The 19,953-nt window shown below is 42.6% G+C and overlaps 1 protein-coding gene across 1 annotated transcript; it reads left to right on the top strand.

Annotated features, from left to right (window-relative positions):
• The first annotated feature begins 9,222 nt into the window (after positions 1-9,222).
• On the top strand, positions 9,223-12,274 carry OR2K2 (olfactory receptor family 2 subfamily K member 2). The gene has a single exon (XM_078061213.1). The coding sequence runs from the start codon at positions 9,991-9,993 to the stop codon at positions 10,939-10,941; it is 951 nt and encodes a 316-aa protein (XP_077917339.1). The 5' UTR covers positions 9,223-9,990; the 3' UTR covers positions 10,942-12,274.
• Positions 12,275-19,953: the final 7,679 nt, after the last annotated feature.

Below are 19,953 nucleotides of genomic sequence, written 5' to 3'. Positions count from 1 at the left end.
GATGGGTTAGCCTGGTGATGGGTATAAAGGAGGGCACGTACTGCATGGAGCACTGGGTGTTATACAAAAACAACGAATCGTGGATCACTACATCAAAAACTAATCATGTATTGTATGGTGACTAACATAACATAATAAAATAAAATTAAAAAAAAAAACAAAAAAAATACTATGCAGACAGTAAAAAGATCAGTGGTCACCAGGGAGGAGTAGGGAGGGAAGGATGAACAGGACAGAGAATTTTTAGGCAAAGAAAGTATTCTGTATGATACTACAATGATGGTGTGTGACACCATAGTGAATCCTAATGTAAACTCTGGCCTTTGGGTGATAATGATGCATCAGGTTACGTTCACTGATTATGACAAATGTCTGACAAATGTTGATAGTGGGGGAGGTTGTGTGTGTTTTGGGGCAGATGAGATATGGCAGATCTCTACTTTCTGCTCAACTTTGCTGTGAACCTAACACTGCTCTGAGAAATAAAGTTAAAAAATAAATTATTTTTTAGATAAATCCGAAGGTTTTATAGGTTTATTTTGGATTACAAAGGTAATAAATGCTTTTTGCACATATGACAAAATTTTTAAAGATGAAAAGAAAGATCACCTATATGCAACTATCCAAAGATAGTATTTGTTAATTTTTTAAATTAATTTTTCTTTTTTTTTTTCTTTCTAGAGAGGGAGAGGGAGGGGCAGAGGGAGAGAGAGAATTTTAAGCAGGCTCAATGCCCAGCATGGGGCCTGACCCTGAGATCATGACCTGAGCCCAAATCAAGAGTTGGACGCTTGGGGCGCCTGAGTGGCTCAGTCGTTGACCGTCTGCCTTCAGCTCAGGTCATGATCTCGGGGTCCTGGGATCGAGCCCCACATCGGGCTCCCTGCTCAGCAGGGAGCCTGCTTCTCCCTCTCCCACTCCCCCTGCTTGTGTTCCCTCTCTCGCTGTGTCTCTCTCTGTCAAATAAATAAATAAAATCTTAAAAAAAAAAAAAGAGTTGGACGCTTAACCAACTGAGCCACCCAGGCCAGGCGTCCAGTATCTGTTAATATTTTAATGGCTACCATTCTAGGAATAATAGCAATGACATAATTATTAATAAAAGAATTAATGAAATGTTATTAATTTTTAATTAAATGTATTTAGTGTTAGGCAACTATTGACCTTCTGATGCTACATTAGGAGGAGGATCTGCTTCTGGACCTCAGCTGACTGTGGGTAACTGAAACAGTGGAAAGGGAAACCATGGTTAGGGAGGACACAGCCTTTCACAAACATTACCCTTAAATAGCCTGAATTCCTGACCCAGACATCCATGAGATAAAAGAAAATGCCTACTGTTTAAAAGCACTAAGCTTTGATTACTTTGTTATGCAGCAATAGGACATTGATACTTCGGAGAATAGCTCAGTTTTCATACCATGTTGGGAAATCATTCAGCACTAGCTGCTATAGGGGCCGGAAGCATGTTCGGTTAGTGTTTTCACTCCTACGTACAGACCTCAGAAATGTGCGTACACGTACCCAAACACATACGCATGCAGGGTTATACAACATTACTTGAAATAGCCAAAGAGTAGAGACAATTCAAATATCTCACAATAGAACAGTGGATAAATAAAGTGTTCTGATCATAAAATAGACTAAAATACAGCAATAAAAATGGGCAAACTGGAGCCACACATCAACATGGATCTTGCAAGGATATTGTGGAGGGAAGGAAGCCAAACAGAGTATAACGCACACTGCATGATGGCACAAAATCAGCAGGCAATGTTCTACGTGTACTTGAGAAGGATGTGCGTGTGCGTGTTGTTGGGTGGGGTGTTCTAGAAATGGTGTTCAGTCTATTTGCTTTACAGTGCTGTTCCAGTCTTCTCTATCCTTCTTGAGAGGCTGTCTAGTTGTTCTATCAGTTATTGAGAGCTGAATATATTAATGTCTTCAACTGTTATTGTTGAATTGTCTACTCATCCCTCTAATTCTGTCAGTTTCTGTTTCAAGTCTTTTAGGGCTCCTTTCTTTTTTTAAGATTTTATTTATTTGAGAGAGAGAAGAGAGCGTGAGCAGAGAGAGAGACAAGCAGACTACGAGTGTGGAGCCCAAGACAGGGCTCGATTCCACGACTCGAAGATTACGACCCAAGTCAAAATGGGGCTCTGTGTTTTAAGTGCCTCTATATGGATTTACACTTGTTATGTCTTCTCGATGGATCGACCCTTCTATCATTATTAAACACAGGCCATACTTTCCTGTTCCTTTGCATGTCTCATCATTTTTTTGTTGAAGACTGGACATTTAAGTAATATTACGTGGAAACTCTGGAAATCAGATTCCCCTCATTCAAGAGTTTTTGTTAGTGCTGTTTCCTTTTTTGGTGATTTCCTGAACTAATTCTCTGACGTCTCAATGCTTTATTGTATGTGACCACTCAAGGCTCTGCTCAGTTAGCTTCGTGGTCGGCTAGCCATGCACCCATAAGTTCTCCATTCTGGTAGTTACTCCTATTCCTCCATTACCCAAAGCTCTGTTACCCAAGACTGTTGTGTTTATAGGACTTCAGCTGAAATTTTGGAAGTAATAGAGGTAGTAGAGAATCGCTAAGACCAGCCAACAATCTAAAATTCAATATGACATACCAGTATTTAAATAGATCCTTAGCCTTCCCTGTTACAAAATATTTCTCATTGGCTAGTTTCTCTGCATTCCTTTTAGTTCTCAAGATTTCTAGGCTCTCTTCCTAATTCTCTCTCCAGTCTCTTCTCTTCCAGTGTTCCAAACCCTTCTGAAGAAGCCAGGATTGAACTTTACAATCCTATAACTTCATTTTTAAGAGGATTAATTTAGTTCCCTTTATCACAGTCTTTTCCCGTTTACATGAGCCTGGGCCCTGCTTTCACAATGAAACAGCCCCTTGGAGGTGTTTTTCTAAATAAAAGGAGAGGAGATAATTATGCCTCTTTGGAACGGTGAAGTGGCTAGCATAGTTTTGCTATTAAACAGCAGTTTTTCCTTTAAGTTCTTTTGTTTGGTTTTGTGAGAAATTATTCTGTAAGCCTCTTTCATCTCTACTGTTTTTTATAGAAACTTCTGCTTCAGTTTTGAAGGTATCACTTTAATATAGTAATTTTGTGTCTTGCCAGAAAATATTTTATTTATTTATTTATTTATTTATTTATTTATTTATTTATTTATTTATTTATTTAGAGAGCGAGAGAGAGAGAGAGAGAGAGCACGCAGTGGAGGGGCAGAGGGAGAGGGGGAGAGAGAGAATCTTAAGCAGACTCCACGCCCAGAGCTGAGCCCAAAGCAGGGCTTGATCTCATGACCCTGAGATCCTGACCTGAGCCAAAAATCAAGAGTCAGACACTTAACCAACTGAGCCACCCAGGCAGTCTTCAGAAAAGAATTATTTTTGTTTATTGATCAAAATAACAAAAGTGGACTCAAGATTTTGCATCAGGATTCATTTAGTTTACTGGTTATGTCACTACTGTTATTAGAATTTTATTGTTCCCTTCATGTAAGTTCTGCACTGTTCTTACTAGAGTCATTCTAAGATTTCTCAGAATTTTAATATAATTGATAATGGCATCTTTTTCTGATCACTATATCTTTCAACTGGCTACAAGAAAATTACTGATTTTTATTTATCTGTTACTATTGCTGGGGAACAGTTTTAATTGGATCTCGTCTTTTTAGACATAAAATCATATAGTTTGCAAGTTATCTCCTTTTCTCCAATATCAATGCCTCTCATTTCTACTTAATATCTCATTGTCAATCTTCTAGCAAAATTATTGTTGCATTGTTGCCTGGTGATAGATTTATTGTGAGCACTGATGTTTAGGAGAGTAGAATTTCAAGATGAATTTTATGAAAACTGTGAAGTCATTAACTCTGTGTTGTTTCCTGTGTCTTACAGTCAAACGAGCCCATTGGGTGTAGCAGGTTTAACCAGTTCAAGCTTATCACGAATGGGCCACTCTAGCCCATTATCCCCAAAATGTCATTCTACAACTTAATTAGCTCTATTGTTAGTTACTTCTTTTCCTAAGGAGGAAAAAAAATCTGCTTATTCATGTGGTATGCCCAAGTTCTGGTCGTTCTTTATCTGGCGTGTCCATTCACCCTCGGTGATCCAGAGTATGTGAACTGTCATAAGGACACAGGAAAGATGGAAACTGCATACCTTGCAAAAAGAACATGGTAACAAATGTACCTGCTGTCCACGCACAACTAAAGTAAACTACCCCCCCTGCCCCCCCGCCCCCAAACAGGATTCGGTTTATTCTGCCTCGGGAAGGTGGTCCTGAGGGTGGCAGGTGCCACCCTGTCGCAGGTGAAGGGCCCAAGGGCCAGGCAAGGCCAGTGGCAGGAGAGGTGGGTGAGGCTAGGCTGAGGCCCGGCAGCGGTGGTGGGCCGCAGGGCAAGGGCCCTTGCTGCCCAGGGTGAAAAGCACAGGCTGGGGCCGGCTCACGGCAGCAGGACAAGGGCACCCCAGGAAGTGAGACGCAGGGTCACATGACATACACCCCACACAAGCAACATGACTCCTGAGTCGGCCTGTGGACAGTGTGCACACATTCACAGGCCAGAGAGACCCCCCCACCTCGGCTGGACACACGGACACCACGGTGGTATCATACAGACTACGAGGACACGTGGCCCTACGGGACACGTGGCCTTGATGGCCGCAGGAGTCGACCCAGGTCACCAAGCGCACTGGGATCGTGAGGAGAGGGACGTTGGGGCCGGTCTGGAGGCGCGTGGGGGCGGCACCCACGCAGACGCTGGGGGCTGGGTCTGTGCCACACTTCGTCCGGCCGCTTCCCCGCGTCCTCGTAAATGACGAACACCACGGCCCTGTCCAGGCTGACCGGGCGCGGGCGGGGCCAGTGCCCTTGCGGAAGGCCTCGAGCCCCTCATTCCTCAGGCTCTGCCAGCCGCACCCCCACCGGCTCGGTGTCAGTGCGCCCCCCGACCTGGCATCCCGGGGTTGCTGGCGTCCGCAGGAGTGTTCCAGAAGCCATTGGTTACACCTGCGCGAGCTCCCAACCCCGGGTGATTGATCAGCGGCTTCCCGCGCGCGGCGGGGCGACTCCTCGGTACCAGCTGCGCGGGGAGGTCGTGACGAAGCACCGGGTGGCCTGTGGGGGGCCGGGGGGGGGCTCTGCTTTGGCCCGGTGGCCACGAGGCCCCCGAGGGCGCCTTCGGCCCTTGTTCGCGCGCACTCTCCCTGCCCCGAGCCAGGCTCCTCTGCACTTTGGGTTGGGGCAGGGCTGGTCGGGGGTGCACTTCACCCTGCTGGTCCGGCTGGGGCACGGCCCGTCCTGCCGTTCCGGGCGCCCCGCACGTGCTTGCTGCGGGGACCGGCGGGCAGCCTCGGGGGTGGCGCCGCAGGCCGGGGTGAGGCCGCGGGACAGGCCCGGACGCCCGGGCTGCGCACCCGCGCCGCTGGCCTCCCGGGCCCCCCCGCCCCCCCGCCCCCCGGCCCCGCTGCCCCGCTGCCCCGCTGCGTCGCCGCCTCCTAGGCCTGCGGGGACCGCCCGGGGCCCCAGATCCCCGCCCGCCGCTGCCGCCGGGACTTGGCTCCAGGAGCGGTGGGGCCACGTGCAGGGCCAGCCGCTCCGGAGCGAACATTTTTTATGGACTCTGCCGGTAAGTTGGAGACATTTTGTCCCTGTAACACTAGCTACTGAAGTATTTTAGAACAAGGACGTTCTCCTACATATATGCACTATGGAGTTATGAAGATCAGGAGATTTCACTCCGAAACAATCTATTATCTAATCTACAGCCCATATTCAAATTTCGTCTATTGCCCTAATAATGTCCTTTAGAACTCCCCCCACCCCTATGGTCTAATACTGAGTGCTGGGTCATGCACTGCATTTAGTTGTCATGTTTCTTTAATCTCCTGGACCTTTTCTTAGTCTTTTCCTTTGTTTCCTGATCTTGACAGTTTTGATAAGTTTGGCCGGTTATTTTCAGAATATCCCTTAATTTAATTTTGTCTGGTTTTCCCTCATGATTAGATTCAGGTTATGTATTTCTGATGGGAATATCATAGAAGTGGTATTATGTCCATCGTATTAGAAAGCACATGGAGTCCGTTGGTCCCGTGGTTGGTGATGTTAAGGTGGTTGCCCTCCATGTCTCCCCGCTGGAAAGCTATTATTACCTTGTTTTTGAAATTAATCAGTAGTTTGTGGTGCGATACTTTGACACCATGTAAATACCCTGTTTTCTCATCCAACTTTTACTTCTGACCACTCTGATGCTTACATTTACCTGCTATAACATTTTACCTGTTCTAATCTATTACTACAACATCCTGTAATGATTTTCTAGTGACATCATTCTTTTATATTTATTTTTTTGTTTTTTTTTGTTTTTTTTTTGTTTTTTTTTTTGTTTTTTTTTAAAGATTTTATTTATTTATTTGACAGAGAGAGACACAGCGAGAGAGGGAACACAAGCAGGGGGAGTGGGAGAGAGAGAAGCAGGCTTCCCGCAGAGCAGGGAGCCCGATGTGGGGCTCGATCCCAGGACCCTGGGATCATGACCTGAGCCGAAGGCAGACGCTTAACGACTGAGCCACCCAGGCGTCCCTATATTTATTTTTTTGGCATTCTCCTGTAAGGAAGAGTTTTCCTTACTTTCTTTCAGAAGAACTCATGCATTCTTATTTTATTCTCTGGATTATAATCTATGTTAACCATTATTTATTTTGATGCTCCAAATAATCTGTTGCAGATTTGGCCAATGGGAACCTCATCAAGTGGCTTCCTATGGCCTTTTGAAATTTTCCTGTCATTCTTTGCATACTTCCTGATATTCTAGTGCAGTAAGCTGCCCTAGGTCTGTCTTGTCTTTTTCCTGCTCCAGCTTTGGAAAGGGGAACTACATTTCTTTTTAGGTGAGAATTGTATTTAGAAACCAAGATCTGGGTGCTAGGTGTGTCCATTGCTGCTGAGGGTTCATTGCTTTAAGGCCCTCCTCAATATGTGTGTTTTGAGTAAAATTTCTGATAAGTTGTTTAGGACAAGTGCTTTAAACGTAAACTTTCTTCCTGTAAACTCTGAAAACTAGGGAGTAGTTCCACAAATGAAAAAATGTGTATCTTAGAATTCTAGGGATATCTTTTCTCTGTAGACTGTTAAATATTCTACACTGTAATCATTCAAGAAAAAAACTTAAAAAAAATTTTTTTTTAATTTAAATTCAATTAACATATAATGTATTATTGGTTTCAGAGGTAGAAGTCAGTGATTCATCAGTCTTATATAATACCCAGGGCTCATTACATCACATGCCCTCCCTAATGTCCATCACCCAGTTACCCCATCCCACTACCCCCCTCCCCTCCAGCAACCCTCACTTTGTTTCCTGTGATTAAGAGTCTCTTATGGTTTGTCTGCCTCTCTGGTTATTTTTTTCTCTCTTCCCCTGTTGATCCTCTGTTTTGTTTCTTAAATTCTACATATGAGTGAGATCGTATGATAATTGTCTTTCTCTGATTGGCTTATTTTGCTTAGCATAATACCCTGTAGTTCCATCCACATTGTTGCAAATGGCAAGATTTCATTTTTTTGATGGCTGAGTAATATTCCATTGTGTGTGGGAATAGAAGACTTTGTTTTTATGAGTTCTTTGAAACTATTTTGGGAAAACTGTGGCTCATTGTGTCTCTTTGGTATAATTGGATCATTGGGACATTATCCCTCAAGGATCTAAAGTTTCAAACCTCTGTGTATTATAGCTGCTGAACTTTAAATTGCTCAGGGACAACAGGTATTCCCCCCAAACAAAACAGATGATTTAAATTTATGTAGTATGTCTGTTGCTGTCCTTTGGCACTTTTAGTTATGGAGGTGACAGTCAATACTTTTGAAAGAAATGAATTACAATGTTGATTTTTGTATAATACATTTAACATTTTAAGTATGGATACATTCATTCTTTCTTGCACATAGCTAAACAATATTTTATTTGGAGTTGATGACAGGGAATTCAGATGGGAGGACAAATTTTTCCTGGCTACTATTTTTTTTTTAAGATTTTTTTTTTTTTTAAGTAATGTCCACACCCAGTATGGGGCTTGAGCTCAAACCCTGAGATCAAGAGTCTCATCCTCCACTAACTGAGCCCCTCCTGGCTATTATTTTTAAACAGTAGGAAAATACCAAGTCTCTGACAACTGGGATTTTTCATTCTAAAAAAAACATTGTGTCTTTTTTGCTAGTCTTAAGAGTAACACACACACACACACACACACGCTTAGTTTCTTTAAAATAATCTTATAATAATATAATAAAATTTTTGTACAGAATTTGTTAAATATAAAATCTAGCAGAGAAATCCCTAAAAAATAATCTGTTAACCAACAAATGAGTAAGAACTCCCTACTGTGATGTAGGAAAAATGGAGCTCTTAGGAGGAGAAGCATGAACTCTGCATGCTCGAGGACCGCAGAGGAAAGCCCTACTGATAGGCATTCCCTAGAATACCAACAGTGTCCTGAGCGGGAGCAGATAATGTTTGGACCTACAATGCAAGCTGCTTGGGGACTGAGGAGTAAAATAGGAAACAGCGGAAGGGCTTGCTAATAGGCTAGTAATGAGATACAATGGAGCAGAAGTCACAGAGAATAATGTAATATAATGAAAACTCATTGGATAAATCCTCTGCTGCTCCAGGGGCATGATAGAAGCTGTTGCCCCCAACGTGATTACACCATCACCCTGTGTGCCGGCTTCTGAAATACGGGGAACTGGGAGGCAAATGAAAACGCTGGTTCAAAGAGAAACCAAGAAGGAACACCGGGGATGAGAAAGTGAAGAGTGAAACATTGTAAGTAAACCATATCACAGAGGAATTTGCCTGTGAGAGAAAGAGCAAAGGTAGGATGTGCACGGGGACCATGCCGACGCGGGGAATGTTTCAGAACGAGGATATCTAAAAATAGAAAGGAAAGAACTAGTAGGGAAAAGAAAACGATTGAAGGTGATAAAGAGCAATATCAGTGCAGAAGCAAGGTACACCTTTGTCTTTTCTTCCTGTTCATGTGAAATGTAAAAAACCAAAACATTCAGCGTCTTGTTTATGATTAGATGATCCATAATCTTCTTTCCCAGGGGATTTTAAGGTAGCTTAAAAAGGGAGTTTAATTTCTGCATATTCGAGATCTTCATGGGTTTTAATGTAGAAGAAGAGTATTGCCTGGGATTAATATTTAGCACGATTTACGTACTCACGAAGGTATGGGTCTCAACAGTGAACGAGACTGGACCGTGGGTGTGTCGGTGTTTAAACAAGGTGGCTTATTTTGTGTGACTTGTAAACTGACTCTTCAATATAATCAGAATGGGTACCTACAATGCTTTAAACAATGTCATCATTTTAGAGACAAGTGTATGGACCTCCAAGCTATTTGCCGGAAAGGAAAGAGTTCATTTAGACCAAGAACTTCGTAGACCCAGAACAAATTCATTTATTTGTTTCTTTCAGTATCCCTCCTCTTCTTCCCGTGAAGATCATCACTGGTTTTTATTGTACAAACCTGCTTTCTTTACTTCACTTATCTGGCTTACTTTTCTAATCTGTGCTCAGTTTATTGAGTGTTCATTCCTATTTTTTGTTGCACAGTACTTTCAGATCTTTACTGAAAAACTACTGCGTGCCAAGCATAGGAAAACAGGCTGAGATTCAGGTATTAAATGTGTTTATTCTTGTTTTCAAATGCACTCTCTTCTAAATTTTGCTGTGGAAGTATCAATTTTTTATGTAGATCAAACCTGTTTTCTCCCCTTTTAGATCAATAGGTAAGTCCTGTGATTTCTTGTGGTAAAATTGTATTTATAATAGTGAAAATAAGTTCGAAAGTGTTTTCCTAACTAAATGAACATGCTGCTTGATCCACCTCTTTATGTCCTCAGATGAAATGGAGAGAACACTATTAGAATAACTGCAGGTGCAAAAAAGGAAATGCAAGGAGGAAACCTCACCATCTGGAGCTTTTTTTTCCTGGAGGGTTTTTCTAGATACCCAACGTTAGAGATTGTTCTCTTCGTCTTCAGCCTTGTGATGTACCTGATAACCCTCTTGGGCAACAGCTCTCTGATCTTGGTCATTATCCTAGACTCACGCCTCCAAGCCTCCATGTACTTGTTCCTTGGAAATCTCTCTCTCGTGGATATTTGTTATACATCTGCTTCTGTTCCCACTTTGCTGGTGAACTTGCTGTCATCCCAGAAAACCATTACCTTTTCTGGGTGTGCTGTGCAGATGTATCTGTCCCTTTCCATGGGCTCCACGGAGTGTGTGCTCCTGGCCGTGATGGCGTACGACCGTTACGTGGCCATCTGCAACCCCCTGAGGTACCCCATCCTCCTGAACAGGCAGGTCTGCGTGCACATGGCTACTGCCTCTTGGGTGGCGGGTTGTCTGAGCGCCCTGCTGGAAACCAGTTTCGCCCTGCGGGTACCCCTCTGTGGGAATCTCATTGATCACTTCACGTGCGAAATCCTGGCCGTGCTGCAGTTAGCATGCACAGACTCACTGCTCATGGACGTGATCATGCTGGTGGTCAGCGTGCTTCTCCTGCCCATCCCCATGCTCTTAATTTGCATCTCTTACGTCTTCATCCTTTCCACCATTCTGAGAATCAGCTCGGCAGAGGGAAGAAGCAAAGCTTTTTCTACCTGTGGTGCCCACTTGACTGTGGTGATCTTGTATTACGGGGCTGCCCTCTCTACGTACCTCAAGCCTCCTTCATCGAGCTCACAAGAAGTCGATAAGATCATCTCACTGCTCTATGGAGTGCTGACCCCTATGTTGAACCCCATCATTTACAGCTTAAGAAACAAAGAAGTCAAAGGTGCCATGAAAAAAGTACTGGGCCAGATACCGTTGTATCAAGCACATGAACGTCTCTGACTCAGGGGTGCACTCCTGGCAGGATTCACCACAGAAATTCTGCTCACCCTTAGAACGCTGATTTCACCCCTCGCCCTGTAGTTTTACAGTTGTGACTTATGTGTACACCGAAGTGATTGCCCGTGGACAGTAGGAGGTTGCAGTTGGCATTTGGTAGTATTTTCTGTCCGCTGTGTTTCCCGGTTGGAGAAGTCTGGCTCTGTAGCATTCCCGCACAGTTGCCCCTGCAGCAAACCTGGATGAATTCAGCCCGTGAGTGTTGGCGCCAGAAGAAATTGGTGCGTGTGCTCTGCCTTAGAGCCTTTCTAGAATGAGGTGGGCGCATAAAGATACAAAGAAACAAATAATAGAGATTGGCCTTGATTATGCAAATGAGAAGATTAGAGAAAAATTAAAAGACTCGCTCAACATCACCCAGTTGCAGAGCTTGAACTGCGACATTTCTCCTCTTGTCTTGGAGCGTGTTCTTCCACTGCTGTGGTGGAACCGTCACTGCCCTTCCTCATTCAGAGCTCCTGGTGAAAGCTCCTGACTTTCTGGCTAAAGCCTCCAGTACCTGTGTGATTTGCTCACCTGCCGCCTCTGCTTTTCTCAGCGCATAGACACTTGTGTAAATTGTACCCATTTCTCGGCCCCGCACGAAGGCTTTGTGTGTGTCTGTGTCAGCCTTTTCTCCTTATTGGGTGACTGACTTCACAAGGGCCAGGAAACCTGTGAGAGCGTCCCGTTCAAGTTCACAGCAGCCATTGGGTAAACTAATACATTTACCAGCTTTACCCTAATCCCCGTGAGAAGTAAGTACGGCCTGTGAAGATGATGCAGGAGCCCCGTAGGGCAGTGAGGTTTCTTGCTTTATATAAATAGGCAACGATTGCAGAGACCATGTTTGTATTAGCTGTTGTAAAACTTTTATTTGTATAAAAATTTTGCTTGTTAAAAACGCGGACTCTAGGCCTCTCTGCTCCCAGATATTCTGATTCAGTAGCTCTGGGGTGGGGTCCTGATAGCCTGCATTTAAAAATAGATCCCTGATGGGGCGCCTGGGCGGCTCAGTTGTTAAGCGTCTGCCTTCGGCTCAGGTCATGGTCCCAGGGTCCTGGGATCGAGCCCCGCATCGGGCTCCCTGCTCAGCGGGAAGCCTGCTTCTCCCTCTCCCACTCCCCCTGCTTGCGTTCCCTCTCTCGCTGTCTCTCTCTCTGTCAAATAAATAAAATGTTAAGAAAAAATAGATCCTGAGAAATTCTGGTACAGATTTTGAGATTACCATACTTTGGGAGACATTGTTTCCGGCAAAAAATCTACCATTCCAAAATAAAAGTAGGATTCGTTCTCATTTCTCCCGTGTTGCCTTTTACTTTTGTTTTTCCTTCCATTGTTTGTTCCTCTGTGTGTGCCCTCTCATTTGTCTACTTCCATGTCCAGGGTAGGGAAGGGGAGAGGGTTTTGAGTGGAGGAAGGTTAACCCACTTGACAAATTTCAACATATGAAAGACCTAAAGAGTTTTAGTATTGGATATTGAGTTCTGGATGCTTTCACTCGTAGGCCATCCCCTTAGATCTAAGGCTTCCGTTACGTGTTCAGGGATGTGTAACCCACATAAAGAGACACTTTAAATCATCACTCAGCAAAATGCTGGTGATGCTGGGGCGCCTGGGTGGCTCAGTGGGTTAAGCGTCTGACTCTTGATTTCAGCTAAGATTTCTCAGGGTTGTAGGATTGAGCCCCGCATTGGGTTCTGCACTGGGCGTGGAGCCTGCTTAAGATTCTTTCTCTCCCTCTCTCCCTGCCCCCCTCTCTAAAAAAAAAAAATTCTGGTGATGCTAGTCCCACAAAGCTAGGGGACAAATTCGACGCCAGGTATTACTGCCAGGAGATGTTTGATAGTGGAGGATGAAAGCAAGCCCTGAGTAGATGGCTTTGGGGCAGTAGAGGGGAGCTGACCACGAAGCTTTCATCCCAGAAGTAATTGTTTTTTCTGTTTGGATACCTCAACTTTCACAACCAGATACCACATGCATTTCCTGGTAATCTCAGAGTCATTGTCAAGTGGCATTCTGTAGGAGGCTTTTATTACAATAGAGCTGGCTTTTATGTTCGAGTAGAACGAATTACCTGCCTCCCAGAATTCGCAGTAATATCTGTGCTACAGAATATAAACAGGAATAACCAGAGTTATAGACATATCTGAGATCTTTACTCTGAAAAGTGAATTATGAGAACTTAAAGACACAGCAACTGAGCAGCCTCTGTAATTAGTCATCAACTTTGATACAAGGAACTGAGCGAATTTGCATGGAAACGAGTTTCAGAATGGGATATGGATCAAAATGGGACACTGAAACAGATTAGAAATGACCCAGGTGTCAGAAAAGGACTCATGATGGGACCCGGGCAGATCTCTCTGTAGCAGTTGGTACCTAAGAGATTAGGGGTTAAAGTAGTTATAGCCACATGGTACATAAAGTTGCTATGGAAAACAAGTCAATATAAATATAAATGTGTTTTATATATTATAGGTAATACTAAAGTTAAGTATTGGTAAATGGTGCATTCCTTCATTTGGATTAGATTCCATCTCCACCATTACTAATTGCAGTCATAACTTTTAGAGTCTGGGTAAGGGATCCTTTTCAGGTATTGTTAAAAAGAGGGATATATTTGACAGAGAAGGGAAAACGACATCTGACAGAGAGCCAATTGCTGAACGATTGATTACATAACCCAGATCCATGCTGTAGAAAATCTGATCATGTTACTTCCCTGCTTAAATCCCTCAGTGGCTTGAAAACTTGAAGTCCTTAAAATGACATTCAAGGACTTTCTTAATCTGGTTACCCACCATTTGCATCCTTTGCTCTAAGTACATGCAACTCCTTCTAGTTTCATGGAAGTGTTATGCTCTGTCTTGCTGCTGCTTTTATTAGGAACACTTACCATAATTTGTAACTTGATAATAATTTGTGGGTTGGCCTGTTTCATACCAGTTGCGCTGGTGTGCAGGCTCAGGGAGGCAGGGGCTCTATCAGTTTCATTAACCATCGTATACCTAGGCGTTAGCACAAGGTCCGGCACAGAGAGGACATTTAGTGCAGACTTTTTGTGAAGGACCAAGTGCTCAGTGAGCATCTGTTGAATAAAAATATGCATGTAATAAACTTTTGATGGTAACTCAGTGAGGTCCTCGATCATTCCTGAGGATGTCAGTGGTGACTTCTGAGTGTCAAAAAAGGCTGATGGTGGAGTTGAAGGGTTAATCATGAGTTGTGTTTTATATCAAGGATCAGTTGGATATGCAGGGTTTTTGTTTTGTTTTGTTTTTTTTAGATTCTTATTTATTTATTTGACACGGAGAGAGCCAGAGAGCAAGCACAAGCAGGGGGAACGACAGGCAGGGGAGAAGTAGACTCCCTGTTGAGCAAGGAGCCCGATGTGGGGCTCGATCCCAGGACCCTGGGATCATAACCTGAGCTGAAGGCAGACGCTTAACCAACTGAGCCACCCAGGCGCCCCAGGATATGCAGGTTTTAATTAATGAGAAAGATCAGCCTGGAGATGGAAATTTGTGACATATTTGCACATACATAATTATGTGATGAACATGGTTAACATGAACTTAGGGAGAGAGTTTAGAGTGAGAAAATTGCTTGAGATGAAACTAGAGAAACACTAATATTTAAAGCCCATCAAATAGGAAATGCCAACAAAGGGGCATTGAAAGGGAGCACACTCTATTTAGGAAGAGGGCAAAAACCAGGATACAGATTCCAGTTTTGATCAACATGAAGTAAGCACGTGCCATCCCGTTTCTCCCACAGAATGCAATTAAAAACTCTAAGCAGCCCAAGTGTCCTGGGCTGATGAATGCTTAAAGAAGATGTGTGTGTGTATATATATATATACACACATATATATATGTATATATATATACATTATACATATACGTATACATAATATTCCATTATATATATATATATAATGGAATGTGGTGTGTGTGTGTGTGTATATGTATATACATATACATATACATATACATAATATTCCATTATTTTTATATATATATATAATGGAATATTACTCAGCCATAAAAAGAATGAATTCTTGCCATTTGCAATGACATGGGTGGAGCTAGAGGGTATTATGCTAAGTGAGATAAGTCAGAGAAAGACAAATACGATATGATTTCACTCAGGTGAAATTTAAGAAACAAAACATACAAGCAAAGGAAAAAGAGAGAGTGAGAGAGAGAGAGAGAGAAATCAAGAAACAGATTCTTAACTGGGGGGTTGAGTGAAATAGGTGATGGGGATTAAGGAGGGCACTTGTCACGATGAGCACTGGTCCTTGTATGTATCCTTGTATGTATGGAAGTGTTGAATCACTATATTGTACACCCGAAACTAATATTACACTGTTAACTATACCGGAATTAAAAGAAAATGAATGAATTAATAAATAAATAAATCCTCTAGACAGAATGTGTGGAGCATCTATCTGAGGACTCTGAAAAATAAGATAGGAAGCTGACCCGGGAAGGAAACTACCTTGCAAGCTACCACTAAACTCAGGGTGAATTTCTGTCTCTCCTCCTCTCCCTCCCCCAGTATCTGTTGGCTTTGATTGAAGGGAAGGCTGAAACCCAAACCCACACACTGGGTTCAGTCAGAAAGAAAGATCTCCAGGAGACGTTCCCTTTTCTTTTTTAGTCTGGAAAGAGAAATGGGGTTCCTTTGTATCAGAAAGAGTGAAGTACATTCCCTGATGTTTTCCTATTATCTCCTGCCCAGATCCCCAGGCAGTACTGTGGGGACAGTGACGCCACCAGCAATGGTGGCGGGGCAGGCACCTGAAATCCTTTGGACAGAACCCTTCTTCCTGACCGGAGGGACTGTGGTCCCAAGAGCACAGCAGGAGTCCTTATTGCTTCTCTTCTCTCTCTAGCCTCTCACTGTTTGGTACCTGAAGCAGAGACTTCCAGCTTCCAGAACTGTAAGAAAGTAAATTCCTGGTCAGTCTATGGTATTCTGTCATGGCAGTCTGAGGGGACTCAAACGTGGCCCCTTCCTCCATCTCCAAAGCCAGCAGATGAGTCAAGTCTCACATTGCATCACCCTGACGCTGCTTCGCTCATCACATCTTTCTCTAACTCTCTTCTGTCTCCTTCCACTTTTAAGGACCCTTGTGATTATATTTGGGCCAAGGCAGATAACCTCTCTCTTGTAAGGTCAGCTGATTAGCAAACTTAATTCCATCTGCAACCTTGATCTTCTTTGCCATGTATGTGAATAACACATTTTCTTTATCCACTCATCCATAGCTGGACATTTGGGTTGCTTCCACCTCTTGGCTATTGTGAATAATGCTGCAGTGAACATGGGTGTGCAGATATGTCTTTGAGATCCTGCTTTTGATTCTTTTGGATATGTAACCACAAGTGAGATTGCTGGATCATATGATAATTCTATTTTTAATTTTTTGAGGAGCTTCCATACTATTTTCCATATTGGCTGCACTATATTACATTCCCACCAACAGTGCACAAGGCTTCCAATTTGCCCACATCTTCGTCAACACTTGTAATTTTTTTTTCTTTTCTTTTTTTATACATTAACCATTCTAATAGGTATAAAGTAATATCTCATAATGGTTTTGACTTGCATTTCTCTAGTGATTAATGATGCTGAGCATCTTTTCATATACTTTTTGGACATTTGTGTGTCTACAGAAATGTTTATTCAAGTGTTTTGCCTATTTTATTTTACTTTATAGTCTCTATTATGTCGTTGATTAAATGGTAAGTTCTTTAACATGGTACCTTGGCTCTCTTAAAATTCCTTTTTTCATTAGGCCTTATTTTTCTTTAGAATAGTTTTAGGTTCACAGCAGAATTAAGGGGAAAGTACAGAGATTTCCTATACACTCCTTGCTCCCGTCCCCACAGCCTCCACCATCATCAGTACCCCACAGCGGAGGGGTACATTTGTTATCCAATTGATGAACCTACATTGGCACATCACAATCACTCAAAATCCATGGTTTGCAGTATGGTTTTACTCATGGTGTAGTATATTCTGTGGGTTTGGACAAACATATATGACCTGTAGCCATCATTATGGCATCCTACAGAGTATGAGACTTCATGGCATTTGCAACTGAGTACATTTCTTAAGCTTGAGAGTAATATTGTCTTTAGACCCTTTTATGAGCACTTTGAACCACCTCCACCCCTCAATATTCCATTGTTGCTCATCAGTAGAGATGATTTCACTTCGAAGGCACTTCAAATTTCCCTTAGGAGAAACTTTCTGAGAAGAAAAGTTCTCTTAACTAATGTCTCAGTTGGATTTTCCCAAGTTTGTTCCTAACCTACTGCCTACCCACGGGGCTGAGTCCCAGAGTGTCTTATTTAACCCGTGTGCACTACCAGGGCACGAGCACCCCTTGGGTTCTAAACTGTAATGAATCTCGGTTAAACGCAGTTCCCTCCAGGGCAGTGAGAACTAGTCTATGACTCGTACCTGTGTAGTGGGAATAGTGTCATAATGAAGAAGTGAGGTGCTACTGAGAAAGAAAATCATTATGACTGTCTTGATTAAGTAAGTTTTGTCAACAAAGGCATGCTCTTGCACTATTTGAAGAGTTAAGTCAAGTAGCTGTTTCTTCCAAAGGGCCATGGGAAAATCTCAGAGGCGTGGTGGAGAATATGGAATAAGAGAAGTGGAGAGGTGTGTATGCATCTTACTGCCCCTTGAGCAAAGAACTACCTTCCCAGTGTAACTCTTTTCTTAACTTCTGTTTCTTTACCTCAAATGGGCCTCCAGATTAACCAATACAACTTTCCATACTTTTAAAAAACTTAACATTCCCTGTATGTTTTTCCTCTTTTTTGAATAATAAGTAAGTCCTAGAGATTTCGTGCACAGTATAGTGAATATACACATCAATATTGCATTATAATCAAACTTGCTAAGAGACTAGAACTTAATTATTTGAACCACAGTAGGTAAGATGATAGAGGTGTTAATTCTCACTACAGTGGCCATCACTACCATATAAAAATCTATCAAATTAACATGTTGTACACCTTCAATTTATACAACATTGTAAGTCAATCATATTTCAATAGGAAGAAGGAAAAGCAATTTTTAGAAAATAAACCAAAATATATGAAAAAAAAAAGGAAAAACAAAATTAGAGTCAACTACCATTGGCTTCCATAAAGTGGGTCCACTACTTGTTTGTGATATGTTTAATGTTTCTCCAAGTCAAATCACTGAAAACAATTTTATAGAATAACCCAGAAAGCAGAGCCATGATTTCACCAATTAAAAAGTTATTAAACCTTAAGTTGCATTGTATAATGTGAAGAATAGCTAATCCATTGGCAATGAAGACAAACTGTCATTTACCTGACTTCATTAGAACTGAATTCAATTTACCATTTCTAATATTAAGAGAACTTATTAGAACATAAGACTGATGGCAGAGACCAAAATCTTTTTTTTCACCAGAGTTAGCAAGTCAAATATGAATTGTCTTTCATACCCTCTGTAAAATTCTTAACCTTTTTAGTCTTAAAAAAACAGAAAGCCACCAACTAGATTATGAAATTCATAAGTTCCATTGTAATCATTAGTCTCAGCCTCCCCCATCAACATTTACCCTAACTGTATCTAATCCTCATTCTTTTCTCCATTCACCCATACCTTTCAAATTCTCCCAAAGTTCAAAAAAGACAGTCTTCTCCCTGATTAATAGCTCATAAAACTCTCCAAAATTGCCTACTTTTTTTCCCCCTACAGTTTTATTCTACTCAGTTGGGTATACTTATATATTATATTGTGAAACATTTTAAATCAGCTTTTTCATTGGTATTTTGTCAACTAACTTAGAAGAAATTCAAGGCCGGATGCTTTCTGTATGAATGATCAGAGCACAAAAAAACAACACAAAATATATTTTGTATTAGACATGGCTTTTTCAGTGAAGTAGGGCAACGGTGCTCATCCACAGTGAAGCAAGTGGCCAGTGGTGAAGTGTAGAGTGAGGTGAGTCAAGGATCTGAAGTAATCACATTCCAGATAGTCAGTGGGTTATGGGTACGTGCATTCCCAATGCCTATATTTTATGAAAGGCAGTGTGTTACTGACAAAGGACAACTAAAACAATTATTTTTTTTTTTTTTTTTTTTTTTTTTTTTTTTTTTTTCAACTAAAACAATTATTAAAGAACAAAGCTACTACCTCCAGATCTGGGATACACCTCCTGGGCTGCACGTGTACATTCCCGTCCGGTGCTCCTCATCCATCTCCCACTAGAGCGGCAGCAGTGGGAGGGGCCAACAGGTCGTCCATTTCATCAGAGCAGGCTACTTCTTCAAAGCGCATGCCTTTTCCACATTCTTTGCAGTCTCCTTGTACCCGAAATCCTCCTTGAGACTCCCTTCTGCCTTCTGGAAGAATGCACTCTGATCATTTTCTATGAGGTTGAGAAATAAATATACCACGAGGGCACAGTTCCGTTTCCACAAGAGGGTACTAGCATTTCTCCTTCTCCCTGCTTTTCCCTGTGAGCTGTCGCCATAGACTTGGCGGGGGTTTCACAATTTCCAGTGCAGCGTGTAAACTCGGACCAAGCTGGGAAGGTGTAGTCATCTTGACACAGGACTGTGCGTTCTTGCACGAATGGAGGCGTGCCATTTGTCTGCTTGAGGCATTCTATCATTTTTGCTGTCTGGTTCTCACCAGAGATGCAGGAGAGCAAAACTCTGGGAGTCAGAAGTCCGACGTCAGTTTCATGAGGCTAGAATCAGGATGTCAGCAGGGCTGGTTCTTCCTGGAGGCTAGGGAGAATCAAGTATCTCGCCCTTTCCAGCTTCCAGGGACCGCCTACATCCTTCTCCAGCTTCACAGCCCACAGGGTAGTGCGAGCACACCTCCTCCTCTCCGTCCCTCTGCTTCCTTCCTGTTTCTCCTGATGGCCCATCTCAAGGAAGACAGTTTCCCTGACATTGC

Source organism: Halichoerus grypus, chromosome 14 (genome assembly GCF_964656455.1).
Source record: "Halichoerus grypus chromosome 14, mHalGry1.hap1.1, whole genome shotgun sequence".
Classification (NCBI taxonomy): Eukaryota; Metazoa; Chordata; class Mammalia; order Carnivora; family Phocidae; genus Halichoerus; species Halichoerus grypus.
Note: the sequence above shows the minus strand (reverse complement) of the source record. Positions and strands in the feature narration are given on the sequence as shown.

Excerpts from the sequence above, each read along its gene's own strand:
- OR2K2 (XM_078061213.1), top strand. The coding sequence starts at position 9,991 with ATGCAAGGAGGAAACCTCACCATCTGGAGCTTTTTTTTCCTGGAGGGT.